This window comes from Octopus bimaculoides, chromosome 8 (assembly GCF_046866305.1).
Source record: "Octopus bimaculoides isolate indiv1 chromosome 8, ASM4686630v1, whole genome shotgun sequence".
Taxonomy (NCBI): Eukaryota; Metazoa; Mollusca; class Cephalopoda; order Octopoda; family Octopodidae; genus Octopus; species Octopus bimaculoides.
The window spans coordinates 13,988,741-14,007,718 of record NC_142935.1 but is presented as its reverse complement, the minus strand read 5'-3'; the positions used below and the strand labels follow the sequence as shown (position 1 = coordinate 14,007,718).

Here is an 18,978-nt window from a genome sequence, read left to right as displayed (position 1 = left end):
TGTCTGTTTTCTATGCTGGCATGAGTTGGATTGTTTAACAGAGCTAGAGGACTGTGCTGAGCTCCAATATCTTTTGGCATGTCTCTATGCCTGGATGCACTTCCTAATGCTAAACTGCCTTGCAGTGTGTCCTGGGCTCTCTTTTCTCAAGGCATCAGCACTGGCAAGGTCACCAAGTAACTTGCAAGACTTGTGTAGTCTTGAGGTAGGTGGTTTATGCCAAGTGTTGATTGAGGAATAGGAACAGGTGCCCTACTGTAGAGGCAATATATGGCTGCCCCAGCTGGGTTGGGTGTATAAGTTTGTGAGAGTATGAAAGGAAAGTGACAGATGGTTAGAGATGGGGATAGAGGTGGACACATGGGCAGAGGCATGGTTTATGGTAAATATCAGTTGCTGGGGGAAATGAAGGAGGTGTCAGGGAGGAGAAAGAGGTGATAAGTGATTGTAGTGTGGGGGAAGGCTTATCAGGACCCATACTTTCTGAAATTGATGGGTCTTCTCAAGCGCAGCATATTGCCAATCATCTTGATAATTTGTCATTTTCTCGTTGAGGCTCAACAACTTGAGGTTGGTCTTTGCGACTTGGTGCCACATCTTCCTGGGTTTCCCTCTTCCACAAATTCATGCTGATTGGGTGCTGTAAATTGTGTGTGTGTGTGTGTTTGTATATATACATTTTGGAGTACAAACATAAGGAAACATACTCTATGTTAGTTTTATTTTTATTTTTAAGCTGATGATTCACTCTGTTGCTACATAGAGTTAGTTGTTGGTATTTGGTCATTAGGCAATAAATATCACAGAATGTATTTGTAAATAACAATTCAAGGGTGTAAATTAATGAATTTTTTTCAGAGTAATCGAACCCTGTGCCTTGTGTTAACCGACCAATACACCACAAGACCATCTCTACTACAAGGCTCCACTACAGGTGTTTTATTTATTGGAACTTCTTTATGTAGACTTAAATAGATTAAACACTAATGTCAAACATAGCAAAGTATCCTATCTTGATTGATCAATATATGAATGAGAAATGACTTCAAGGAAAATGAATAAATCAATAATTAATATTGTTACATTTTTGTCACACATACATGACACTGAAAGATGAAATGGAATAAGCAGAACAAGAGGAGACTTGTGGGATAGAAAGTCACTGAAGAGGTCACAGAGTGTGTGATGAAAGAACTTTGACAAAAAAACTATAATAATAATAAAGCTGAAGTGATGACCAAATATATCGTGTGTGTGTGTGTGTTTAATTGACAAAAGATGACCAATCAACACATGATTTCATGTCAAGAATCTTGCAAACCCCCTGCCAAGGCAACACCAATATCCTCTCAACAATTAGCTGGAGATGATTTTTAAAATGAGAATGTCTGAAATAAACTCAACTGGTCTCACAAACGAGAATACTAAAAATGAATGACCGCTCTCAAAAATTAAGTAAAAAAAAAAACAGGTAAAATAATCCAGAATCCTTGTCTGGTACTGGATTGATCCCCAAATCTAATTAGTTTGTGCCAGTCATCAGACCAAACAACCCTGAAAGTTTCATCCGAATCCATCCAGCAGTTCTTGAGATATCTTGTCCACAGGCAAACAAACTAACAAACCTGACTGAAAACAATACCTCCGCCTTAGTGAAGGTGGAGGTAATAATTAATTGTTCAAATTTTTATTTTGAGCCACAGGCAAAGCTGTGTTGTGAGAAGTTTGCTTCTCAACCACATGACTTTTGGGTTCAGTCCCACTGTGTGATACCTTAGGCAAGTGTCTTCTACGATAGCCTCAGGTCGATTTAAGCCTTGTGTGTGGATTTGGTTGACAGAAACTTGTGATACTTGTGTGTGTGTGTTTTACTGTCTCCTTACATTGACATCTGATAGTTGTAAACAAATGGTGTCCTTTGTTTCTAGTTTTCTGTGAAAATATATCTGGCCATGGGGAAATATTACCTTATTCGGAAACAGATGAGGGTTAGTGACAAGAAGGGCCTCTAGCCATTGAAAATCTACCTCAGCAAATTCCATTCAGTTTATGCAAGTGGATGTCAAAACGACGATAACGATGATGACATTACATCATTGTCAATATTCATTTGTTAAGAATTTATCAAACATAATTACAAACTCGTTAATGGCAATTGAACCTCACATGTTTTACTGATTTGGCTTGTGATTAAGAGTTTGTGTTATAGTTAATGGTAAACAATTAAAGATAAGATAAAATTAATTTAGGATTAATTTGAGGTTGAAGATGATGTCACTGCAGTGTAAATAGATAGCTTGATCACCTGTTTAGGAAGAGGTTCTTTAATATTGTTTATACGAGAAGGAAAAACATCTCAGCTATTAATAATACAGATATAACTTATAATAAAGCTGTCAGATATGACGTGTAATATGGCTGTCATGTTAAAAACTTAAAACTGTGTTCTGTTTCTTGTCAAATCCTATTACTCTAAGTTGCTTCAGTTTGCCTACTGACAAGGTTCCATGAATGGCTGTGTGGTTAAGAAGCTTGGTTCTTGACTGCAGACGTTGGGACACACAGAGGGCTGACAGGGGACGGAGACTCCTGGTAGTTTACTGTGCTTCAAAAGATATGTCAAGCTAAGTTAAAAGCAAGGTTGCCCTTGCATATAGGCTCATCTCCTGCAAACCTCTCCAGCTGAGCATCCCTAATCTTGTGGGCTCATAGGGGCTGTTACTTTGTAAAAAGCACTCATGCTGGTGCTGCACAAAAGCACCCAGTACTCTCTGTAAAGTGGTTGGCATTAGGAAGGGCATCCAGCCGGAGAAACCATGCCAAAACAGACAGACAGGGAACCTGAACAGCCCTTCAGCTGGTCAGTTCCAGTGAAACCGTCCAACCCATGCCAGTATGGAGAAAGTGAACTTTAAATGATGATATTAAAAGCTTTGCTCCAGCATGGTTTTATTGACCTAACAAAAGATTATAATTTATACCTAGTTAGGTGTCAATCAACCTCGTTATGTGTTACACATGTACATGAAGCTTTGACTATGTATGATAAATCAAATGATAAATTTACACCTTTCTCTTCTTGGTTGCTAACTCTATTTTAGCAATAAATATGATTTAAAATTTACACGACTACCTGCTGTGTCAACTCCTGCTAAGTTGTTGAAAGCTGGAACTGGCTATGAAGAAAATTAATGCAGTTGTAGCATTTAACAAAGACTTGAGTTTTCATTAAAAATGTTTCTTATCTTGTCTCCTATCAATATGTTGATATGAAGCTAAGTTCTTTTTAAAGGCAGCTTTGCTTGGCAACATGCTTGTTCGTTGTGGAGAGGAAATGGGTTTGTCCTGTCTTTACTTCGTTCTTTGTGACAAACATGATGTGAGATGAATCGCTGTAAAGAAAATTATATTAGAAGCCTGGTTAGATATGTTTTGAGAAATTATGATTTTACCATTTTGGTATTAATTTATGAATAGAAAAAAAGAAAGGAAACTTGTTATTTATTTTCAGATTTTAGCAAGTTTTTTTTTTATGACTTAAATTGCTTCAATTAATTTTCATTTGTCATGCTACAAGAGACATATGTTATATTTACTGGGAATGAAACTCAGCTAAGCAGGTCTGTTTAAAAGCTAGCATGTAATTATCGACTATACTACAGTGGCTTGACAGCTGTTAAGTTATTTCTTATAGCAGCAGTTATAACACACACACACACACACACACACACACACACACACCAGTGTGTGTGTGTGTGTTTGTAATTATATGTATATGTATAAATATGTTTGTATGTATTGCATTTGTGTCTCACCACTGCTTAACAACTGGTGTTGCTTTGTTTACAACCGCATAACTTAGCAGTTTGGCAAAAGAGACCAATAGAATAAGTACCAGATTTAAAGTAAATACTGGTGTTGGCTTGCTTGACTAAACTCTTTTTTTGTGGTGTCCCAGCATGGCCACAATCCAATGCCTTAAAAAACGTGTTTACAATATATGTATTAGAGTATATACATACATACATACACACACATGCAGATACATATATCAACAGGGTTAGTATGAATTTAGAAATAATACATTTCTAAATCTTTCAGAGAGATTTATGCAGTAGTGATACATTGAAGTAGTTGTATGCTGTCAACTTAATGTGACAGTCCCCTGAAGGGAATAATACTACTGTTGGTTAGACCTAAGAAGCTGCACCACTTCCTGTCAGCCTTGACACATTTCCTGTGTCCTTAAGGGGGAGACTAGCAGGTCATGCTACTCCAGACTGATGATAAGCAAAGACTCAGAAACATGTCTACTTCAGGGTTAGTATGGTTTGTATGGTTTCATGTGCTGGAGGAGTGGTTGGTTAATGCAGTGTTATGTGGAACTGTGTTGTCCAGGATATTAAAAGAGTTGAAATGGGAAGGCAAGTTTTGTGGATGTGAGCCCAGATTACAGTCACAACAGAATAGAGTCTTCCTTTTATAAGCAGTAGGACATTCTTTTCTATTCTAGGCATAAGGCCTGAAATTTTTGGGGAGGGGGTCCAGTTGATTATATTGACCCCCCCCCCCCCTGGTGCTTAATTTATTGACCCTGAAAGGATGAAAGGCAAAGCTGACTTTGGCGGAATTTGAACTCAGAACATAAAGACAGGCGAAATACCGCTAAGCATTTCGCCCGTTGTGCTAACGTTTCTGCCAACTCGCCACCTTAGGACATTGATAACAGAAGAGTAATCCCTTGTTGCTCACTCTTGGTCAAAACGTTTAATGTGCACACTCATCAAATTTGGGCTCTGCAACTCAAAATTTCATCAAATATGTCTGTAAATGTGTTATCGAGGGATCAGGTGTTACGGTGTTTGAGCTGATGCAGCAAAACAGGTGCTCAAGTTATCTTATTGCAACAGGTACAGTGTATATGCAGCAATGATAACAGAAACTATTAATTCCATTTTTTAAGAAAAAGTGAGGTAGATACAAGAACTACCAGCCAATAATATTGTTGGACAATCCTTAATTCTTCAACGAACTGGTAACTAATATCCTTGATTAAGGATACTTTTTATTTCCTTCTTTCTGATGATGGTATAGTTAGCTTAAGTAGAAATCTTTGTTCAATAACATTTACTCTATTTTCTCAGCTATTCTAGAAACAGCTGTAAGGGACTTTACATATTTGCTACAACTTCCCTGCACTGTTTAAATTATAAATTAAATACTTTAAGGTGATACCACATTTTGCTTACTCATTCTCTGTTTCCAACACACCCACACATGCACGTATGTTAAATATACATTGCTGTTAAGGATAATTTTAACCAATTATATACATATATATATATGCAACCTTTTTCTTTCTGGATTTACTGCATTGTAATAACATAGTAGGGTTTAACAACATGTTATTGAGATCTTAATTACCGTGTGTGTTTTTTGTTTATTTATACATAATTTCTCATATGTATGTGTATGTAAATTTAAGATCTATTTTAAGATTACAGGCTTATTAGACTGGATATCCTGGTTTTCTGTGACATTTAAGACAACTCAGCTCCTGAGCATGTCACCAACCTGGTGCAGGGTCTCCACAATTGTTGCTGGTACTTATTGTCAGCTGTGTGGAATGAAGGAATGCGAAACTTATTATTACATATAGTATAAATGCATAAAAGATATGTAACATACCATATTTATTCATGGTATATGTAATACTATTTCATACTGGATTGGGGATGTGACTTTATAAGCAGGGCAAAGCTATAACTATGAAGAGAAAGTATGTTGTATCAATGTTTAATTCTAAATTAGCAAGTATGACTTATACAAGAATGAATACAGTATATATAACTAAAATTAATCATTATTTAGAAGCAAATTATTTTTCTCATTAACATTTTTGGCTTTGTCAATTAAATCATTATATATATTTTACTTCATTTTGTAAACAGACTTTTTCTTTGAAGAAGTTCTTTTTAAACCTGGTTTCTTTTGCTATATCATTTATGTCTTTTGGAAGAAGTGCCATTGATTTTTAAGTTAAAGAAATGCAGATTCTATTCTAACAAACACGCTCAATTCTATAGATGTTCATGTTACACTAGTTTTTTTTTTTTACACTACTTTAAAAAATTTTTTATATCATATTTCCTTCACCATCATGGGTTTCACAGCATGGTTGCATGTACAAATACAGGCTGTACGGGTAATCTGGCATAATTAGAGGAAGGTTTAGAGGTTTTGAAAGCATGTTCAACCTCCTTATGGTATTTAACTTTTTAAAAAAAGTTTTTATTTTTTTTTATAAATCAAACTTTATAAAAATTTGCAGGTGTGGCTTTGTGTTAAGAAACTTGCTTCCCAATCACATGGTTCCGAGTTCAGTCCCACTGCATGGTACCTTTGACAAGTGTCTTCCATAGCCTCAGGTTATATATCATCCAGGGCTGTGGAGTCGAAGTCGGAAACTATTAACCCTTTAGTGTTTAAACTGGCCATATCCGGCCTAAATGATCTCCCTGTTTTATGTTAAAACTGCCCAGATTTGGTATCTCACACCAGCCTATAATGTCATTCTAAAAATAGGTGATAACATCATTGAAACCTTGAAGCTGCGAAATAATGCATGATTAGCTTAAAACAATCATCATCATCATCACCGTTTAACGTCCCCTTTCCATGCTAGCATGGGTTGGACTATTTGACTGAGGACTGGCGAACCAGATGGCTGCATCTGGCAGAGTTTCTGCAGCTGGATATCCTTCCTAACGCCAACCACTCCGAGAGTGTAGTGGGTGCTTTTACGTGCCACCGGCACAAAGGCCAGTCAGGTGGTACTGGCAACGGCCATGCTCAAATAGTGTTTTTTACGTGCCACCTGCACATTTTACGTGCCACATGGATGAATAAGTATTAAATTTGATAGAATAATCTGAATGCTAAAGGATTAAGGGGTAGCTGGAGTCAAAGTCAGTAAAACTGTTGACTCTGACTCCAACTCACAATATCTTTATTCTTTAATATAACCCAGTTATAACATAATAGACCTACTCAAAGTACAAGCGTGTGCATATGCTTTATGAGATATGTAGACCACAATCACGTAATTACATAAAGAGGAGTCACTTGAAGTCAGAGTCGGAGGTGCCAACAGGAGAGGAGATGGAGTCAAAGTTTTTTGTTTCAACTCCACAGCCCTGATATCATCATCATTATCATCGTCATCGTTTAATGGCTGTTGTCCATGCGGGCACGGGTTAGATGGTTTGACCAGGGCTGGCAAGCTGAGGGGCTGCACCAGACTCCAGTTTGATTTGGCATGGTTTCTATGGCTGGGTGCCCTTCCTAATGCCAACCACTCCAAGAGTGTAATGGGTGCTTTATATATACATTCATTCATTAAAATGGGTTTCTTACAGTTTTTTTATTTCTTTATTGCCCACAAGGGGCTAAACATAGAGGGGACAAACAAGGACAGACAAAGGGATTAAGTCGATTACATTGACCCCAGTGCGTAACTGATACTTAAATTATCGACCCTGGAAGGATGAAAGGCAAAGTCGACCTCGACGGAATTTGAACTCAGAATGTAACGGTAGATGAAATACCGCTAAGCATTTCGCATGGCGTCCTAACATTTCTGCCAGCTTGCCTTCCTTTCTTACAGTTTCTGTCTACCTAATCCATTCACAAGGCTTTGCCCAAGGGGCCGCATTGAGGGACTGAACCAAAGACCACATGGTTGGGTAAGCTAGCTTAACTACAAAGCCACACCTATATATATATATGTGTGTGTGTGTGTGTGTGTATTTGTATCGGAAGAGAGCTTTATTCATATTAACAGTTGTTTGTTTATCTATACTATTTTCACAAAGAGAAAATAAATATGAAGGAGAAAGATAAAATATTAAAATTGATTTAAGAGAAAAAAAATAACAGAAAAATATGAAGAAAACAGTTATTTATTAATGTTACACTTTTATCTAGTTCTGGTTTCTTCTACTTGTATTGATCTGTTTTGGCGTAGGCTGAAAGGTTTTCAGTAGTCAATCAATGTTAATGTATAGTCTTGTTGTTTGTTCCATGTCGATTGGTTTGTAAAGTCAGAGTAGTGATTCTTTGAACATTATGACATAATATTTCATTTTTGCATTTGTTTTGCATGATTCTTGATGTGAAACCATGTGTTGAAACAGATGTTGTTGTGTCTTGGGAGGGTCATTTTGCCAATAAGAAAACACATGCAGTGGTTCTACTTCACTTTATTATTATTACTATTATTGAACTAATAATGATAATTGGTATAAACGATGGGCCACAGCAAATATTCTGCTCAATGCCACGGATTTGCCTGTCAGTTGCTTGACCTTCACCAATTGAGCACATCCCTTAGTGGTTGATGATATATGCACCTCTGATCATACTCAGGAGTAGTCGAGGGAATATCATAGCCATGTGTTGAGAGGAATTCTTTGGGGTTTGAATAATTCACATCTGGAAACATAGGTGTTTCATTCATCATTCTTAAACTTTATTCAGGGACCTATTGAGCGGGATGGGTTACTCGACCTGAAGAAAATTCTGGACCCCATTTGCAAGAGCATGTGCTGTTTATCTTGATATGAGATCACCATGTCATGTACATATGGTTGTGATGAATGTGCCTGGTGTACCCTTATCAGACAGGTAGTCATGGTGGGTATATTGAATTTCATATATTCATGCCCCACTGTCACTTTGATGGCATGAATTGCTCTCTCACTCAATAATAATAATAATAATAATAACAATTTCTTTTATTGGTTGCAAGGGCCCAAGACATGGAGGACAAGATGTAACACACAAAACAGGTGGAGTTTACATCAATCAAAGGGTGACACTGCAATATTAAAGGATATGACAAAAGATATATAAATAGAAGTTAGAGAAATAAATAATTAAGAAATATATAAAAAGAATTCCCCAATAGTGGAGCAATCCACTTTGAGTAATTTGGAGTAAACCCCATGTAAATGTCTTGGATTACTCTACCATCCCCAAGGTATGAGAAGTGCCCTCTTCCAGTTTCTTTCTTCCTTCTTAGAAAAGTATACCCTGAATAGATCCATTCAGTCTCATCAGTGTTGACCACCTTTTGATAAACATTCTAGAATGCAGCACCTCCCACTCTTCCCTCCCTTTCTTCTTCAAATGATATTTGAAGAAATTGATGTGTTTGGTCAGATAGGAAAGTGCCTGTCTTCAATAATAACAAGAGCACTCAGAGAGCGCAAACCTCTGCCAAGGCAACGCCAATGTCCTCTCAATGATTAGCCTGAAATGATTTTTAAAATGAGAATACTAAAAATGAACCCAATCGCTCTCAAAAATTAAGTAAAAAAAGCAGGAAAAATGATCCGGAACCCTTGTCCGGTACCAGATCAATCCCAAAATCTAATCAGTTCGTGCCATTCCCTGAAAGATTCATCCGAATCCATCTGGCAGTTCTTGAGATATCTTGTCCACAGTCAAACAAACAAACAAACAAACACAACTGAAAGCAATACCTCCTCTTTCGCTAAGGCGGAGGTAATAATAATAAATAAGGTGGTAACTTAGCAGATACGTTTGTGTGTTGGGTGAAGTGCTTAGTGGCATTTCCTCCAGTTCTTTACATACTGAGTTCAAATTCTGTCAAGGCCAACTTTGCATTTCCTCTTTTCACAGCTGGTAAAATAATGGCCAATCAAGTATTGGGGTCAATGTAATTGATTTGCTTCTTCCTCCCCTCAAACTTGCTGGACTTGAGCCAACATTAGAAAGAATTATTACGAGTCAACTAGTTAACCAATTAACCAGTTAACTAATTGATTGCTTGATTAATAATTTGGTCAATAAATCAATCAATCAACTGATTTGTCAGTCCTTTCATTGTAATTCATGACTTCAATCACATGCTCTCATTAATCCAGGTCTGTGAAATACTGTAGTAAATTTATTTTTCACCGGCATATCACCTGATAATTCAAAGTCATATTGATGTATATTCAGATTTTTATTATTGTTTACATTGGATGATGACCATTATTCACTATAATTAGACATTTTCTTCTTTGTTGTGTTGCTTCTGTGACAGGAGCTAAGTTTATTATCATATTGTTGTTAGACTTCACTTCATAACCTACTTCATGGTGGAAATGAGGCGGTCACTGAAGAGAGGGTGAAGCATATCCATTGATGCTCTGGCTGTGTGGACTGTCGCCCCACCCTGCTGAAACCACACACTTTGAAGAGACATATGTTTTTGAAGTTGTTTATCATCTCGATGTAACGCTTGGAGGTCACAATAACAACATTTCCATTATTATCTTCAAAAAAGTAAGGACCAATGATGGCAGCTTTTCCAACAACACACCAGACAGTCACTTTTGGGTTGTGCAGTGGTCTTTCGTGTAGTTCTCTCGGATTTTCAAGAGCCCAATAATGACACTTCTGTTGATTCACCATGCCATTGAGATGAAAATGAGCTTCAGCACTCATTAACAAAATGAGGTTGTCATTTGCCTCAAAAATTGCTTCCATCTGACGTGTGAAGTTCGGCCGCTGTGCATAGTCCCATGGTTTCAACTGCTGCCCAATGACCAATTTATACAGGTGGAAATGCAGGTTTTCATGCAAAATATGCCTTATTGATTGATTACCAATGCCAAGTTCATTGGAATGCCTCCAAGCAGAACGATTCGGACTCCATATCTAAGCTTGTCTGATGCGTTCCACATTTTCTGGGGTCCATACCGTTCGTGGCACCCCCACCAGTCTCCTGTTCATTAGTGTACTTCATTTATGAAGTGCATTCACCCAACGTAAGATTGTGTAACTGGTGGGAACAGCCTCATTTTGGTGAATGTTGAAGTGGTGCCAAAACTCACTCTGAACTACTGTGACAGACTCATTATTGTTTATATAACTGTTGTAGGCAAACACACGATGCTCTATTATCTACTGCGCCATGGCTTCACCTGAAAATAAAAAAAATTGCTAAGACACCATGGACCGAATGGTACCTGTCGGACATATGTCCCTCACCCTGGGGCTGAGTAATAGCCATTTCAAAAATGTCCGCCCTCTCTGCCCCACCCGGTATATGATGGGTTTCAGTTTCCATCTACCAGATCCACTCATGAGGCTTTGGTCAGCCTGGGGCCAAAGACTGAGGTGCCACACAGTGAAACCGAAACCATGCAGTCGGGAAGCAAAATCCTTACCATACACACACACACACACTCTCATTCACAGAACATTCTCAATATGTTCTAGAAGTATTTAACCCCTCAAATGTAGGTACATGTCTGTTGGAACTATTGCCAACAAATAATTTGCCAGACTATTCCATCGAAACACATTATGTAACTCAATATGTTTATAAATGTCATTTATAAATGTAATTTAAAATCTAGACTTATATGGCTATGAAACTAGGCAGGAAAATTGATTGTTGTGTATTGTTCTCAGATGGAAAATACAACTAGCTTGTCTGCTATTCATTGGATCACTGAACTAAAATATGTAAATAGAATGTGGTGAAGCTTGTGGTGTAGTAGTTGATTATGAATATTGCAGGCGACTGAGTTACCATTCACAAACATAAGCTTTTGAAAAGTTTTTTACATTGTCTTTTAATTAATTTATTTGTTCATTTTTGTTTTGTTTGTTTGTTTTTATTATATTTTCTTAATGCAGCTACTGAAAAAAAATGAACCGACAGGCTCAAAGAATTTTGAAATGAAATCTATTGAATATGACGATGCAAAGGTTAATCTTTTTTTGCCAGAATTCTGTGGAATAGAACTTGTTTCTTTGCTGATTTTACTGACTTTTAATTAATTATATTTTTGCTCACTAAACGCCACTCACATTCTCCATTATGCTTTTTGTGGCTACTTTTAAAAACTTTTTAACTGTTTTTTAACTGTATTTCATGTGAGGGATAATGCATATAGGTAGATCATTGGCATAATATTTTGTGATTTAACATGGTTCATGTGGAATATACCTATGGGTTCATGTGGAGTATACCTATCTTGGTTTTTTTTTAAAGATATTCGTTTTGGTACTTTCCTACTATTGTCAGCCATTTTTTTTGTTTTGTACTAACTGATTAGTTAAATAAACTATTTGACTCACGAGACAGGTGTAATAGTTGATTGGCAGCCTTTCAGAATAATAGCTGTCACTCCCTCACTGAGAAGTAGGGTGAGAAATCGTGTGATCGTTTACTAGTTTATTTACTAATAGTTTAGTATATTAAAAGACTCGGCTGTTGATAATTGGAAAGTTATTTTTTTTACCTACAAGAATAAATGAGGAAGGTAAAGAACTGTTGGTTACGAGTTCATACCTTGACATGGGTTTTGTAACTTTGGGCAAGATATTTTACTTGTGCGATCACTCTTAAGTTCACATCATAAATCATTGTTAATCTTCATATGAATTTGTCTGGGATTACTTTTATTTTCTGAGCTATGAAAAAAAAAAAAAGAAATGTAAATTTTTCTTTTTTTTTTTTTACACATCCATGTTTTTTTCTTTTTTTGCTCATACCACATTAACATAAAGGATCAAAGAAATGTTTTTCCTCCTTTAAACTTTCAAATTTACCACTCACATTCAAATCTGGAGCTCAGTTACTAGTTTTTAGAAGCTCATTGGTGCATATGAGACATTAAATGTTGCTTAGGTCATAAGAGATAGAAATTGGACAAGTGAACTGTCAAATGCCTTTCTTTGCTCCAGTGACTTACATTTTACATTAGAAGTCACATGTCTACTTGAAACCTGGAATCCTAACAAGAATGGGGTTAGTGTAACATTGGCAGGTGGTGTAAAGCACCATACCATTGAGCTTTGACTCTGCATTAACATCACTGGTAATTTCTTACCTGATATCTCTTTTATGAATATTCCTCCATAATATGCTATTTTCTTGTCCACTGGGCAAAACAACACTCAAAAGACTTGTTCTCTGATACTGGAACTGAATTATCATCGTTTAATGTCTACTTTTCCATGCTTGCATGGGTCAGACAGAATTTGTTGAGGCAGATTTTCTACAACTGGATGCCTTTCCAGTTGCCAACCCTCACCTGTTTCCAAGCAAAGTAATATTTCCCCATGGCCAAATATGCTTTTCACAGAAAACTGGAAACAAACAACCTTGTTTGTATGATAATGATCCTTGCTTACAACCATTGATGCCCAGAAAAGGGTACATACAAACATACACACACATGACCATACATAAACATCATTCACCCATGGCAATGGATGAATATATTAAGGTTAACTTTTATTTACTCGCATGCATTTCTAGACTTTGTTACTAATTCAATTCTCAACCAAATTGAATAGTCTTTTTTTAGCAATGATAGTCCAGTCCTAAGTTACATTTTGAGAAAAAAAAAAAAAAAAAAATTTGGTTCATTAACAAAAAAGTTAGGTCAAAAATGGGAAAAAAAATAAGGTGAAAAATTGACTTTGAATCAAAGTATCTCAGTTATATTAAAAGAAAAGTGTTGATTAATTGGGTTTAAAGGAATGTGCTCATTTAGCAGAATCTGCTGATAGAAACCTCATTAAAAAGTATTAATTAGCAACAAAAAATGTAGTGTGGCTTTAAAAATGGTAAGTCCCAAAATTGACTTTAACTCAAAATAGCTCATCTTTTGTCAAATACAACTAACTATACAATAGTCGTGTTCAAATGGAAGTGCTCTTTGAGATGAATCTTATGGTGAAAACCTAGTCAAAAAATATTAGCTACAAAGAATGTTGTGTGGCTTTTCAGAAGTATAGGGTTCAATATTTGTAGCAGCTTACTAGCCAACTTTTTCCCCATTTTCTTAGCCAGTCTTCTTAGCTGTTTTCACAGCTATTCTGGATTTGAGATTAACTTCTGATGAAAGAGCTCTGAGAGGAATCTTATGGCTAAAACCTTGTCAAAAAATATTTGCTACAATAAAAAAGTTGTGTTGTTTGAAGTGACAGAAAAAGGTGATCATTTTAAGAAATCAAAATATTTTTGTATTCTTAAGAGAAAAATATATTTGGAACTCAAATGAAAGAGTTCACTGAGATGAATATTTTGGAGGAAACCCCATCTAAAAATATTAAGTACAAAAAATGATATTTTATGATTTCATATTAATTTTTATTACCCTGCTTACGTATTAAAATATGTACATATTAAAAACATATTAAAATATAAAATTTCACTCATTAAAAATATAATTATTAATTATTTAATTAGAATATAACATTATTTTATAATAAAAATTGCTTAAAAATATATTCATTTTTTGTCGAAGTTTGAACAAAATGTGTATTTTAAAAATATTTACAATGGTATAATTTTTTTCAATTATAAAGATAAATATTGTTAATTATAATAGAAGTGTTGCTTAGAAAAAGTGAACTAGAATGAAAATTGCGGGCATAGAATCCTAGAATATTCTTAAGTATTGAACAAGCACTAATTAACCCTTAATACTATTGTTTCCAGAGGTGAGTTATTCAAACCCCAAAGAATTCCTCTCAATTCTGCCAGCTTGCTACCTTCTTAATAATAATAATAACAATAATAATCCTTTCTACTAAAGGTACAAGGTCTGAAATTTGGGACTAGTCAATTACATTGATCCCAGTGTTTCACTGGTACTTAATTTATTGACCCTGAAATGATGAAAGGCAAAGTTGACCTTGGCAGAATTTGAACTCACAATGTAAAGATAGACAAAATACCACCAAGCATTTTGGCCACAGTGCTAACAATTCTGTCAGTTTGCCACCTTAATAATAATAATAATAACTTTTAGGAAGGACAACCAAGAGTGCCTAATAATCGACGTAGCAGTGCCAGGAGATCAACATATCATGAAAGAAAGAGAAAAAGTTGATAAATATGGAGACTTGAGAATTGAGATTGCTTAGATGTGGCAGCTACGAGAGTCAAACATAAAGGTTATCCCTATTGTCATTGCAGCATTGGGTTCAATACCGTCCAATCTAAAAACATCTGAAAACCTTAGAGATACCCTACAATTTAGGTGTATTGCAAAAGTTGGCATTACTTGGAACTGCACATATATTGCGTTGAGGTCCTTGTTATGACTTGACAAACAGTTCAAACCCCTGGTAGACACAATATCTTCAATCAACAACCACACAATATTGTATACTGTGTGACATCTATAATAATAATAATAATAATGATAATAAAATTATTATTATTATTATTATTATCATTAAGGTGGTGAGCTGGCAGAATTGTTAGCACACTGGACGAAATGTTTAGTAGCATTTCGTCCTTTTGGAGTTGATGAAATAAGTACCAGTTGAGTACTGGGGTGGATGAAATCAACTAGTCCCCTCCTCCAAAATTTCAAGTCTTTTGCCTTATTAATATTATTATTAATAAGTTGTTTATTATTAAGGTGGTCATCCAGCTGAATACTGCATCAATAAAGTCTGTCTGATCCATGCAAGCATAGAAAAGTGGATGTTAAAAATGATGATGATGATGAAGTCAGTGTCATCAAGTGTCAACTTTTTACCAAATTTGCAGTCATATGCTATTATGAGAAAACATTATTGTCAATGTTAAGGAAGTTACTGAGCTTATAATTGACCTGATTAAAATGTATGAGACAGAAAAACAATTTGAAAAATGTTGGAGACTTAAAAAAGTTTTTATTTTTTATCACAAAATAATTTGAAAAATGTCTGGGACTTAATGATTTTTCTCTTTTTGCCACAACTATTTCTCATTTCACTAAAGTTTTTTTTTTTCGTATTTATTCAAACAATTATTTTTTCTTCCTTTTTAAATCACCATAATGCAGAATGTAATAATTGAGAATTTAATCCTAAATCAATAAAAAGCTACAGATTTTTCCATATCAAAGTAGTAACCACGTTTGATAGCCTAAGTCTTTTTGGTGAGCTACACTTTTCATCTAATACTTTAGTGTTAGTATTTGTAAGTAACAGCTGGTGGGTGAGCTAATGATTTGCTTAAGCTCAGGTTTGTAATAAATCCATTTCTAATGGCAGCCAGCTCAAATTTTAAATATTTAATGTTCATGAATGTCTACAGGTATACAAAGCTTTATTCCGGAAATCTCTTGTTGGGGGCTTTCACTTAGTTATTTGTGCTAGAGTCAATCCATCATCACTGTTTTAACGTCCACTTTACATGCTTGCAAGGGTCAGATGGAATTTATTGAGGCAGATTTTTGTTTTTTGACTGGATGCCCTTCTGTCATCAACCATCATATGTTTCCAAGCAAGGTAAATATTTCCCCCATGGCCAGGCATATTTTTTCACAGAAGACTTGTCTCCATTTTAAATGATATATAATACACAAGTGAGGTATGTGTGTGATGAAATTATTAGCAATAAAGTTAGACGGACTGCAGCAACTGGCAAGAAAGATGTGTGAATGTTGTCTTTTTGTATGTTACTAGGAATTTGAAAATCAGCTTTCGAATATATAATTCAAGAAAGTGAATTAAATATGTTACATTCATTGTGAGATGTTGGCTGAGACTCTGCAAAGATTGAGCAACCTCCAAAAGGTTTTGAGTTGAAAGAGATATATATCAAAGTATTAGCTTCTGTGACTTGTTCAGACATAAAGCTAAATGGAAACATGTAAAATGAAACATTAATCTCAAGATAGTAATGATGATAAAAGATTGTCATTGATTAGCAAACCGAAATAACTATATTTGACAAGTTGATTAGGCTAACTATGACAAAAAAAAAAAAAAAAAAGATAAAAAAAAATCCAGTGGTTGACATTAATGATGCAGTCTATTTATGAGTAAGCCTCTATCAGGCCTCTCAGTCTGTTAGAAATGGCAGTTGTACAATCCTACCTATAGTATAATAATAATGATGATGATGATTTTAAATTTTGGCAGAAGGCCATCAGTTTTGGAGAAGGGGTGTAAGTCACCAATCTCATTGCTCAACTGGTACTTATTTCATTGACCCTGGAAAGATGAAAAGTAAAGTTGGCCAAAGTGGAATTTGAACTCAGAAAGTAGCAACAGGTGAAATACTGCCTGGCATGCTAACGATTCTGCCAGCTTGTAGAATGATAATAATAATTCTTTTGACACAAGGCCTGCAGTTTTGAGGGGAATGGGCAAACCAATTACATTAACCCCTGTACTTGACTGACATTTGCCAGTACCACCAGACTGGCCCTTGTGCCGGTGGCACGTAAAAGCACTGACTACACTCTCGGAGTGGTTGGCATTAGGAAGGACATCAAGCTGTAGAAACTCTGCCAGATCAGATTGGAGCCTGGTGTAGCCTTCTGGCTTGTCAGTCCTCAGTCAAATCGTCCAACCCATGCTAGCATGGAAAGCAGACGTTAAACGATGATGATGATGATTATATTTTCCATTCCGTTTAATTTGTTTTAATTCTAAATTTTGGTATGGTAGAATGAATTTTGGTTGCTATTTCAAGCAACACTGTACCATGTAGAGGTTCCCTTGGCTTGCAGCAGTTATTTTTTGGTCTTTGTTATATGATTTTATTGCTGTTAGAATAGTTACGTATTGCAGTTGTGCCAAGAACTTTAGACATAAATGGTTTAATGATGATAAATATGGTAATCATTTTCTTCTGAAATGAAGTCTGACTTAGTTTCAGTCTTCTGCAAAATCACTTCAAAGAAGCCAACTTCAAGATCCTTTTGATTTCTATACATCGTGTAGGTATGGCTGCATGGTTGAGAACCTTACTTCCCGAACCCATGGTTTTAGGTTCAGTCTCACTGTGCAGCACTTGGCTAGTGTATTCTACTATAAACTTAGGTTGACCAAAATCTTGTGAGCGGACTTGGTAGATGGAAACTGAAAGAAGCCCATCTTACATATATATCATCATTTAGCATCCACTTTTCCATGTTTGCATGGGTCAAACGAATTTGTTGAGACAAATTTTCTATGGCAGGTTCTCCTGCCACCAACCCTCACCTGTTTCCAAGCAAGGTAATATTTTATCATAGCTAGATATGTTTTTTTGCAGAAAACTAGAAATGAACAACCTTGCTTGTATGAGAATGATGCTCGTTTACAACTATAACACGATGTCTAGACAAGGGTCCACACACCTATATATACATACGTAAATATGCTGATGACCTTGCACTAATTGCGCAGTCACTATCAGAACTAGAGGAGAAGTTTAAGGTGTGGAAGCAAGGACTAGAATCGAAGGGCCTTAGAGTCAACCTAGCAAAAACCAAAATCCTAATAAGTAGGAAGGTAGATAAAACACAAACCCCTTCAGGTAGATGGCCCTGCTCAGTATGCAGTAAAGGAGTAGGTAGTAACTCTATAAGATGTACCCGGTGCAAGCTATGGACACATAAGAGGTGCAGCAATATCAAAGGCAGATTAACTACAAAGTTAGTCTTTGTATGTGGCAGATGTTCAGGTGCAATAAACACTGTAAACAAACAGGAAACAACTTCTATCTCATTCCAGGGAGAAAAACTAGAGGTAGTTGATAGCTTCCGCTATCTGGGTGACCAAGTTAGTAGTGGGGGTGGGTGCGCTGAAAGTGTAACTGCTAGAATAAGAATAGCCTGGGCCAAGTTTAGAGAGCTCTTACCTCTGCTGGCGACAAAGGGACTCTCACTCAGGGTAAAAGGCAGACTGTATGACGCATGTGTACGAACAGCCATGCGACATGGCAGTGAAACATGGGCTGTGACTGCTGAGCACATGCGTAAGCTCGCAAGGAATGAAGCCAGTATGCTCCGCTGGATGTGTAATGTAAATGTGCATACCCGTCAGAGAGTAAGTATCTTGAGAGAAAAGCTGAACATAAGAAGCGTCAGTAGTGGTGTGCAAGAGAGACGATTGCGCTGGTTTGGACATGTGGTGAGAATGAATGAGGATAGCTGCGTGAAAAAGTGCCAC

At 36.2% G+C, this 18,978-nt stretch overlaps 1 protein-coding gene across 2 annotated transcripts in view; it reads left to right on the top strand.

Annotated features, from left to right (window-relative positions):
- Positions 1–18,978, top strand: part of LOC106874946 (solute carrier family 71 member 1) — a 73,625-nt gene that overhangs the window by 9,000 nt on the left and 45,647 nt on the right. The window contains exon 2 of one of the 2 annotated variants that reach the window (XM_089356081.1): positions 11,719–11,790. The exons of the other annotated variant lie outside the window; for it this stretch is intronic. Coding sequence (XP_089212207.1) covers positions 11,719–11,790 — 72 coding nt within the window. The remainder of the gene's footprint in view (positions 1–11,718; positions 11,791–18,978) is intronic. 2 annotated transcript variants of the gene reach the window in all.